General features: G+C 40.9%; 1 protein-coding gene across 1 annotated transcript in view; it reads left to right on the forward strand.

Moving 5' to 3' along the window:
* IP6K1 (inositol hexakisphosphate kinase 1) overlaps nt 1-11,083 on the forward strand; it is a 429,460-nt gene that overhangs the window by 385,926 nt on the left and 32,451 nt on the right. Inside the window, exon 5 of the mRNA XM_044078513.1 lies at nt 6,657-6,832. Coding sequence (XP_043934448.1) covers nt 6,657-6,832 — 176 coding nt within the window. The remainder of the gene's footprint in view (nt 1-6,656; nt 6,833-11,083) is intronic.

Genomic DNA, 11,083 nt, shown 5'->3' on the forward strand with positions numbered 1-11,083 from the left:
ATCCTGCTGTTTCAATGTCCACAGACAAGCCATCTAAACTGCAGTCCTCTTCCAAGTTTTTACCTTCGAACAAGACGAGCGTACTTTGGAGATGTGTGGGAAAAGTCTGTACATCTGCCACTTTGGCTTTTTGGGCCACTAATTAACAGACCCAGATGACTAGGTATGTCATGGCTGTTCTGTCCCATTGTAGGGTGTTTGACTGATATGTCTGGTTCAGATAGCAAGACGTCTGCCTCTCAGAGGGCTCGTCATTCCATTAAATGCAGCTGTGATTTTACGGATGCCCCTTGTACAGCAGCTGGATCTATCTGTGTCATAAGGAGATATCTGTTATGCCTTCAAGCCTTTTACCTAAGGGCATTAAGACTTTTATATTCTCCCTTTGACGACCAGAATCCTTTTGGCACTACTGCTGCAGAATTGTTTAAAACCCTTCAGGATAAGGGTAAGGTTATGCAAGACCTGAAGCAAATTTTTGTTTTCTCACAAGTACAAATGCACCAGCAATTAAAACTCACGGTAGTTCGGTTTCAATAAAGGCTGTCTTCCTAATATAAAAAACGTTTCACCAACACCACATCCAGAAACTCCAAAGTAACATCAAAATACTCCTTTATTGACTGACAAAAACAGGTGGATTGAGCGCTTTCATCTCCATACTGGAGACCTCATCAGAATCCAATAACAGCACTCAACATTCCTTATATACACCACTGAATAAAACAATCAAACAATTAACCAATAAAACAATTATGCATTATATAATAATAGGCATACTAAGCCTAATAAAAGGCTGGCCATCATAAGTCGAACTAGAATAGAACTTCCATCTATACTTTATAGAAAATATGTAAAAAAGAAGGAATTGTGCTACATCATAGTTGTATGAATTATTGTAGTTTAAAACACACACGTTGCATGTGAGAATCCACACAAAAAGTGTGTAAAATATTGCATATTAAAGAATACATGTAAGTATATTTATTAAAAATGAATGTATGTTTGGAGTTTATGGACGTGGTGTTGGTGAAACGTTTTTTATATTAGGAAAACAGCCTTTATTGAAACCGAACTACCGTGAGTTTTAAATTTTTGTTTTCTGCTGTACCCAAGTTCCAGAGGAACTGTCCTAAATCTTTTGTTCGTAAGCAGCTTAGATGACCTACTAGGAGCAAGAGGGTTACTAAAAAAAATTTCCCAGACAAACTCACACTTCTCATTGACTGAAACCTTCTTTTCCTGACAAATCTGCTTCTATCTGACATTCAACCTCCCCTAGCCCTAGACCAGATTCCTCTGTCCTTCAGGCTAACCCTTTCTTTTCCTGTTTAGCAACAGATAACCACAGATGCCCGGATTCTGTCCATCATCCAAAACAGGAGTTTGTTCCTCCTCCTACTCCTTTCCAGTTTCTTTGTTTTCCTTTGGTTCTGCAGGATCCGGTGGAACATGGAACCATCCAGAAACAGAGAAACGTAAAAACTTCCTGAAGGGAGGGTGAATAGGAATGTGGAGGGAAGTCTCCTGCAAATCCAGAGATACCAGAAAAGCCTGAGGAAGCAACAAAGGCAAAAGTGTCTGAAAAGACAACATACTGAAGGAAGGAACCTTGAAAAAGGTGTTGAGGAAGGACAGGTCTATAATGGGCCTGCATCACCCCTTCTTCCTGGAAACCAAAAACATTCTGGATTTGAAGGACACTTCCCTCCATATTCCTATTAACCCTGTCTTCAGAAAGTTTTTACAGTTCTCCATTTCTTCCTCTTATCAGTTCTGTGCTTTACCTTTTGATCTTTCCGCAGCTCTAACAGTGTTTACCAAATGCCTGGACCCTGTGGTAGCCTTCTGTAGACTTCAAGCAATTCATATATTCCCATATTTAGACAACAGTGTAATTTCAAGCCTCTTTTCACTGGTTTCTGCTTCAAAGTCTGCACTTCACTATGCTCCTTCTGCACAGTCTGGGGTTTGCCCTCAATCTCAAAAGCCTGTGACTCCCTGTCGGGGCCAGGCATTTTGGGTTACAGTATTCAGATTATCCCAACGTTGTTTAGCCTCCTGTCTCCCAAGATTCTCTGCTTATTTCTAGTCTCGTCTTCCTCTTCCAATCCTTCCTGCAAAGGAATTTCTCCGAGCCCTAGAGTTCATGGCATCTTCCCTTCCCTTGGTTCTTTGGACCAACCTCCACATGAGGACATTTCAGTGGTATCTGGAGACTTTGGCTGCAGCACTGCCAACCTCCGGAGTGTCCAGTCCTTCTCATGTCTTGTCTGAAGCTCAAGCTTCACTAGTGACTTCATCAGGTCTGCCTCATCAGGCTCCTTTTCCTTCTCAGGAGCTGTACACAGATGCTTCTTATTGTTTGGGGAGCATCCTCCAACAATTTGAAGGTCCAGTGTCTTTGGTCCCTTTAACAGATGACGGGCCATATCAGTATCAAAGAGAAGAGGGCTTTATTCCTCTCTCTCCAGGTTTTCCCCTCCCTTTGGGTACGAGATCCTCTATAAAGTTTTTTTTTTTTTTTTTTTTTGTGGTATATCATTAAGCAAGGTAGCACAAAATCTTATCTTTCAGGCTGGCTCTTCAAGCTTGGTATTCTGCAGTCCACCATCACTTGGTTCTTCAGTCTGTTTACATTCCTTTCAGAGCACAATCTTGTGACAGACTCTTTGAGCAGGTCCAGGACAAATCCTCATGAATGAATGCTTCACAGTGAAGAGTTTCTGGACGTTGTACATTGGTGGGGTACTCCTCAGGTAGATCTTTTTGCCTCCCCTCTGAACAAACCTCCCCGGTTATGTTCCACCAGTGTATACCATGTAATTTTCTTGGAAGGGGATGGTTCTGTATGCCTGTCCCCCTCTTCCTGTACTGCCAAATGTCTTGCACAAGATCATGTGTGACACAGCCAAAGTCTTGCTGGTGCTTCCCTTTTGGCCAAGACAACACTGGTTCCCCTTTCTATTTCACCTAGCTAGGGGCAATCATCACAAGTTACTTTTCAGAATGGATCTTCTCACATAAATTTAAGGGATCTCTCATTCACCCTTCCTATCAGCTGACACATTGTATGATAGGGTTTCTATTCCTTTCAGGCACCAATTTTCTGAAGGCATGCTTTGGGTTTTGCAGGAGACCAGAAAATCCACTACTAGAAAATCTTGTGGGACTAAATGGAAGAGGCTTTCTATATGGTGTCTTATGCATGACCGGGAGTGGAAGACCAGGGAACAGAAGCAGGGGCAGACAACAGTTATGAGGGTTTTAGGGCCATAAGGGTGTTAAACAACCCCTGAATAAAGTGCCATTCTTTGTGAGGATCCTTGGCAACAGGAGCCAAATGTTTGGTTTTCTGTTTCTTTTTTAAGGAAGCACCTGCCTTAACAAATATAGGAGATTCAGACCCCTGCCTATATTAAACGAGGGTACCAGACACCTCTTCCATAACTATAATTTGGCAAATCTCTTAGGCCCTTCAGATATAATCAGCTACGGTCCCCCTCTACATTTGTACTGGACACATGCTCAGCCTCTGCAGATGTGCAAGGAGATAACTCTGTGTCTGTCTCCAACTGGGTCAAGGCAGAAGGAATTGGCATCATTCCCAGACAGTCATCTGGGTCTTAAACCAACCTGAGGGAGATGTCCGGTGGCTGCTGGACAGCAACTGGATTGGTACATGCTTTTTCCTTAGGTGGTGGCTGAACTTTGGAGTTGGCAGATTCTGCCATGGTACCCTAAGTCAAAAGCTTCAGATGTTGTTTTTTCAAATAAATATAAAGGGATGACCGATGGCTGTGGAGTGTCTTGGGGACAAACAGCTGACAAACATCACACCGAGTATGGTCGTGCATAGCACCCAAACAAAGATGGCACTTTTTGTGTCTGTCTTTAACTCTGACAGTGTAACTAAAGCATCTAACAACTTCCTGGGTAAAAACAAAAATGCAAAAATTGTCACCTTCATCAGCGGCGCAATTCAGAACCACCAAGTATGGAGAAAACAAAATCTTATGTAGCATTGTCACTGGGAAATGTGGACCCCCCCCCCCAGTTATGTCAAGTCTAGTGTTCTAATGACTCAGCGAGGGTAGTCTGTATCCCATTCCGTTTGAACACTGACACAGTCCAAATAAGCAGATAAACTGCAGATCCTTACAACTGGATGTTAACACAAAGATGTGTCGTACTGATAGGTCACAGATGGGGGTGATCAGAAGTGGACTGTACAGTTTTTCCAAGCAACAAGCAGCTAAGGAAGTTCTGCTCCAGAGCTCCACATAGTGAAGCTTGGACAGCAGATTCCTTCTTCAGATGAACAGGTCTTTTACTGTATGCACTTTCTCCAAAACCCCCAAGTTGATTTGGCCAAAGGTGCATCTTTTAGGTACCTTTTGGTCCAGACTGTACTGGTTTCCCCTCTTCATTAATATGTCCAATGTAAAATCTCTTATGCTGCCTTTGTAGATGGACTTCTTCATTCAGGATAAGAGGACCTTGTTGCACCCCACCTTGAAAGACCTGCATATCACTGCCTGGTTGGTTTAGTTCTTTTGCCGTTTAGGCACCATTGTATTGAGGATATGCTGACTCATTAAGGAGGCTAATAAACCTGCTACAAGGAAGTCTTTCACAGCCAAATCAGACAGAGAATTAGGAGCCTGTGTCAGTCTCATTACCTATGACTCTGCAGTACTTAACTCAGCTGTTTTTATCTTGGGAGTGGTATATGCCTGTGCAAAGGCACACCTCTCGGACATGTCAGCCTGCGTCTCTGTGGATCACCCCTTTCATCTCCGTGTCAGTATCTCAACAGGTAGCATAGTCTCATTTGGTGCCAGAGGATCAGATGGGTTGTGGGTTCTTTTTCCACTTCAAGTGCATGGATTACTTTCCATTTTTGACTCTATTGCAGAGTAAAAGGGGATGGTGCTGCACTCCTGGATGTGCCTTCCTTTAGGTGAGCCATTAAACAGAAGCCCATCTGCTTAAGTTGGTGGTAGCTCAGGTTGTAAAAGATCCCACAGGGCTTATCCAAAGAGTTGTTCCCTGGTCAAATTTTCTGTAGCAAGTATAAGTACTACCTTGGGTATCCCCTGAAAAACTATCTTGGGTATCCCCTGAAAAGAGGGCACTGCACTGGCCTTCCCTGTTCAACAAAGCATATATAAATCTGTACAGCTTGTTAAACATTCCTTAAAAGAGTCATATAGTTGAGACCGCCTAGAAAGTTAGGTTGGCGTAATGGTTAAGGTGCTTACCTTAGAAACACAAGGTGCAGGGTTTGATTCTGACATGGGGTAATTGGCTAGGGTTAAAATGGCCCATAAGGGCAGTTAGCCTAGTACTAACCTACAAAGTCATTCAGAGACATTCCCCCATTGTTCTTGAATTATATTCTGGAAAAGCTTACACCTCCTCCTTTCAAATCTGCTGCCTCAGCCCCCTCTAATGTATCTCAACAGTACATGAGTGACATTCTCCTTGCTACTGCGATGCCTAGAAGGATATCAGAGCTGCAGGCACTTGTGCGCAAAGAGCCTTCCTAGTCCATAAGGGCAGGATCAGCCTTAAAACTAGTCCCATTTTTAAGCCAAAAGTGGTAATTTAAGTTTTCCCTCAGTAAACTTATGCAGTTGTCTCTCTCTTTCTAACTCCCAGAATAATGGAGAAAGAATTATGCACTCTTTAGCTATACTCCAAGAGCATCTGAGCCACATACCAGCTGGTAGTGGTTTTTGAACTCAGGAAGGAGTGAAAACCAGTCTCAAGCAAATATGTTTCAAGTGATTGATCCACTGCTTTGATTTTTGTACTGCCATTGTAAGGAAATGTTAGGGAGTGTGAAAGCATGCAGCACTAGGTGTACAGTGGCTACTTTGAATGGCATTCCTGGGGGTAAGTGCTGAGTCTGGTTTGGAGGCTACCACCTGATCATCAGTATGTTTGTTTTGTAAACATATAAGAACTGACTATTAGTAGAGGCACTTGTCATAGTATTGGTTTCCCTGCCACCATTCCCTCCTCTTGTCTCTTCCTTAGGTTTTTGGAGCTGTGTTGGGGTACCTTTTTTTCTTACTTATTTACCCTTTCTCCCTCTTGTTAGTGTCTCAGACATGAATTCGTATAGATGAACCTACAGAACCTAATTCCTTCAAGTCTGTGGCCTATTAGAAGGTCTATTGGTGTTCCTTCCTGGTCAAGATCTTCATAACTGTTTCCATAAGAAGGTGGGCTGGTCATCCTCCTAGTATCCAATGGATACCAGCTGTATGTAGGAGGTGTGCTGACCTCCCTGTGAAGTGACTGCCTGGCCAAGAGGATGAAGGGTGTGAAGCTCTGGAGATTTCACAGGACATCAGGCCTTTATCAGTCAGAAATCCCAGTGGTCAGGACTGTTACAACTGTGATCTAATCTAACGTATGTTAATGCAAGTTCTTTGTCAATTTTGCTTTTTTAAGTAACTCATACAATTATTTGTTGGTACATTTGGTCAGTGTTGCTCTTACTTGGGTGATGCTGCCAACATTGTTATTCTGCACTGCCTTTTAAGATGGGATCCTACATGCTTTTATTACTCTCTGTATTTAATGTGTCTATATATTCCTGCCTCAGATATGATGTCTAATTTCCTTAATGTAGCTTTTGCCAGAATTCTTGCTCTTGGAGAACGTAGTGCATCATTTTGAATATCCATGTATACTGGATTTGAAAATGGGGACCAGGCAGCATGGAGATGACGCATCAGAAGAAAAAGCAGCGAGGCAGATGCAGAAGTGTGAGCAGAGCACATCTGCAACTCTTGGAGTTCGGGTTTGTGGTATGCAGGTAAGAGTTAACACCATTTGCACTAAGTCATGAGTGACATACAGCCCAGCTTTTCTGGGTCTTCTGTATTGTTATGTAAAATACTTTATAGATGAATTTAAAACTTATGTCTGACCTCACCATTTCCCCAGGAACTGACTTACTGGAGACACTAAGACAAGTAACTTGAGAGAGCCTGTATGTTGCAATTCTGCTCATTCTTTATGCTAAGTTATAAGGGGTGAAGTATTTGCATAATCCCTTATAGATTGCTTTTTTGTTATCTTTAATGCCGTGTTTTGATGCATTTGCAAATTAAATAAGGTAGAACAAAAGAATTCTTAATCTCTGCAGGATGCACAAATCCGTGCCACACTGACTTTGGCATTCAGGTTGATTAATTCATTAAAAGAAGCATGTTATTTCAGTAAGATCAAGTAAGTGGTCATGGAGGCAAATGGGGGAAATCAGAACAAGCTGAAAACTGAGATAAAAGGAAAACTAGTGGAAGGGGGTTAATCATTTCAGGTATCTGAGAGGTGTGTCGAGGAGAAGTGTAATGAAGAGTTGCAGCAGCCATTTGGATACTGAGTGACAGAAGAATGGCAAACAAGCCGAGATAGCTAGAAGTTCCACTACCCTAATTCAAATATGGCCTTCCAGTCATAGCTACTGCCACACATAAGAACTCCACCACTCAAGTCAATTTGAATTAAGATTTGCCATTTGATCCCTGTTTCCTCTTCACAAGAATAGGGCTACATCACCCTTTCCAAAGTGAGATCGCTCCCTCTAACCCACTGTTATGGTCTCTTCTGTATTAACCCCTGCAATGACTACTTCCTGCCTCTGGCAGCCAAGCTTCAAACTAATACCACCGCCTACAGCCTTTGAAATGTCTCTCAGACCACTCCTTCCATCCAAACACCATAAACCAAACTTCGCTGTGCTGACCACGCTTTTTCCATTCTTGTGCCAAAACTGTAGGTATGAGGGGGTGCTGAAAAGTTCTAAGCCCGGCCTAGATGGGATTGATGTGGAGCCATGAAACTTACAAGTTATTCAACATATTCTCCCCAAAATTCAGTACACTTTGCCCATCTTGTCTGATGTTTCTGTAACCCTGCCAGAAAAGTTTGAAGTCTGGTCACTGAAATCCTGCTCCACTGCTGCAGTCACCTCCAAATTGCTCATGTTTTGCTGCCCTTTTCAAACTCTTTTTAAAGCTTGGAAATGGGGAAATAGATGGAACACGATCTGGTGAGTAGGGTGGATGGTCTATGCACTCAAACCCCAGTTACGTCAAAACCTGTATCGTTTTGCTAGCTTTGTGAACAGGTGCATTGCCTTGCAAAAAGATAACTCCTTTCCACAGCTTCCCTCCCCTTTTTTCTTTCAATGCCTCCTTTAGTTGGCACAGCAAATTAAAGTAGTATTCTGCATTAACTGTCCCCTTGGAAGATGGTCAGTCATTACAACACTTTACTGATCCCAAAATCTTTCCTGCTGACTTTTGAGTCTTGAACTTTTGTCCTTGGTGAACCTGAGTGCCGCCATTGCATGGACTGTTTTGTCTCCGATTCATAGTGGTATAACCTTGTTTCATCAACAGTAAGTAGTTCCAAAAAGTTGGCACCAGCTGGATGAAAATGCCACAAAATCAACTTGCAAGTGTCCACTCTGTCTTTCGGCGTCTGCATTAAAACATTTGGGCACCCACTTGGATAACTGCTTCTACATACCCAGCTGCTCATGAATTACAAACCCATCACATTCCCTGGATATCTGTAGTGTCTCAGCAATTGTTTTACCCAATATTCGCCAATCTGCCAAATTCAGGTCATGGACATGTCAGCAATTTCAGGAGATGACCCCGTTTGAGGCCTCCCAGACCTCGATGCATTTTCTATCTCAATCTCCATGCTGAAAGTTTGCACACCACTTCTCAGTTGGCACGTCACTCAATGTTTGCATCATACATTTGATGGATTTCCTTTGAAGTTTTCTAATGCAGGAATAGGAATTTCATGACTGCTTGAAGTTCCACACTTAAATACCACACTTTTCATTGGCATGGTTCAATCAGTGATCTGAAATAATGTCAAACCATAGTGTTACAATTCTGCAAATTGGCACTTTTTCCAACCCTGCTTTCAGCTACAGAGGTAAAATAATGCTCAGAATTTAGAAAGCTGTAAAGGCTTACAACTTTTCAGCACCCTCTCATATTCTCCCATACTAGAAGAAGCTGTCCTCTTTTTCACCACATCCTGTGCACAATTCAAAAAAGCATTTTTGTCCACAAATATTATTTCAGGTGCCTCACCACTGGCAGTGTCACCTAAACTCTGGTGTTCCTCCACGTACCAGCTACCACTGCTCATCTTCCACATTAACTTTTTCATTTCACTTGGGTCCTTTAACAGGTTTTATCAATGTGTGTACCTTATGTTTAACTTGTTTGTATTTATTTAGAAATTGACTTGTCTGTCATTGCTTAGTAGAATGTGCTTTCCATTGACTTCAAAAGTTTTTAGTATTGTATAGTATCTAATTTATTCGTGGTGGTGGTGCTGCGGTAGCGTTGTCTCCTCACAGTAAGTCACTGCCCGGTTCAACTCTCAGCTAGAGCGTTTTCTGCGTGGAGACATGCATGAATGGGCGTTCCTTCGTTGAAGGTTGTGCTTCAGGGCTGACAACTCGGTACGTAAAAATCAACTGCCAATCATTAGCGGACCCGGTGTTCCGCTGTGGCGACCCCTAACCGGGAAAAGCCGAAAGACACAACATAGTATCTAATTTCTTGTGAATGTATTCACCCAGGCTGTGCTTATAGTCGGTCAGTATACTTCTCCAGTAAGCCAATATAATTGAAATAAAATAAGTGTAAGGTGCATAAAACAGTAATGTGACCAGTTTTTCTGTATGGTACAGAAACCTGGCCATTCAAGGCAGAGTTGCAAAGGAAATGTGACGTGATGCCAATGAAGTGCCTGAGAGACATAGGATGCACAATGTGTGGCAGGCAAAGAAATGTTGACATCAGATTAGCCGCAGGTGCCGAGAGGGTTAAGGAGAGAAAATTGTAGTTGTTGGGTAACATGCAGGAAAGAACATGATGATTTGGGAAAGACATAACGTCAAGAGGTGATGACGAAATTCGACAAAGAGATGGATGTATTGTGTGAGAGAAGGCCTGTAATGACTTTTGGAGAGGGTAGAAAAGTGGCTCTGAATCTAGACAGGTGGTGACAGTTGATGTGGCACTATGACCCATGGTAAAAAGAGGAGTTGATGATAATGTAATATTAGTAAGAACAAATTTTACTTCAACAGCAATAGTAACAGGCAGACATTTAACTGTTCATTTGTTAAAAATGTGATTGATTTCAACATCCTTTGGGAAAAAAAGGTAGGCTTGCTACATAAAGCCCTTTTTATGTACCATAGTTGCACCTACTGAACTAAATTGTGAACCACACTATCTTTCTCCTGGAAGTTGAGTATTCTCTTTGAAATATTAATTACGTATTTTTACGTATATGTCTAATTGTCACTTCATTTATGCATAATTTATTTATTTTCAGGAGTCAGAAATAACACGGATGTAGTCATCTTGTCCGTCTCAAATGCTGGTCTGTAATTTCTTATCAGTACTTGTCAATCTTGTGTCTCCGGTCTTTCAGACCAAAGCAGATGTTTGTCTGACCATTTTTTTGTACTGTTTGTTAGTGGGATAAACATTTATCTTCTGTTAAAGCCATTTTCATTACAATTTGCTGAGTTTTGTTTCGGTTATATCATTGTAGACCTGTTTAATGTATCGTACCTTTTGGTCCTTAACTATGTATGTGTGTCATATGTGTGTGTGTGTGTGTGTGTGTGTGTGTGTGTATATATGTATATATATCTATATATATATATATATTAGATAGATATAGATTAGATAGATATAGATGGATAAATATATAAATATATATATATATATATATATATATATATATATATATATATATATATATAGATATATAGATATAGATAGATATATATAGATATATAGATATTGATAGATATAGATATATATATATAGATATAGATAGATATATATAGATATATAGATATTGATAGATATAGATATATATATATAGATATAGATATATATATATAGATATAGATATATATATATATATAGATATAGATATATATATAGATATAGATATAGATATATATAGATAAATATATAGATATGCATAGATATATAAATATATAGAT

This window comes from Protopterus annectens, chromosome 7.part1 (assembly GCF_019279795.1).
Source record: "Protopterus annectens isolate FY-2018-M chromosome 7.part1, PAN1.0, whole genome shotgun sequence".
NCBI lineage: Eukaryota > Metazoa > Chordata > Ceratodontiformes > Protopteridae > Protopterus > Protopterus annectens.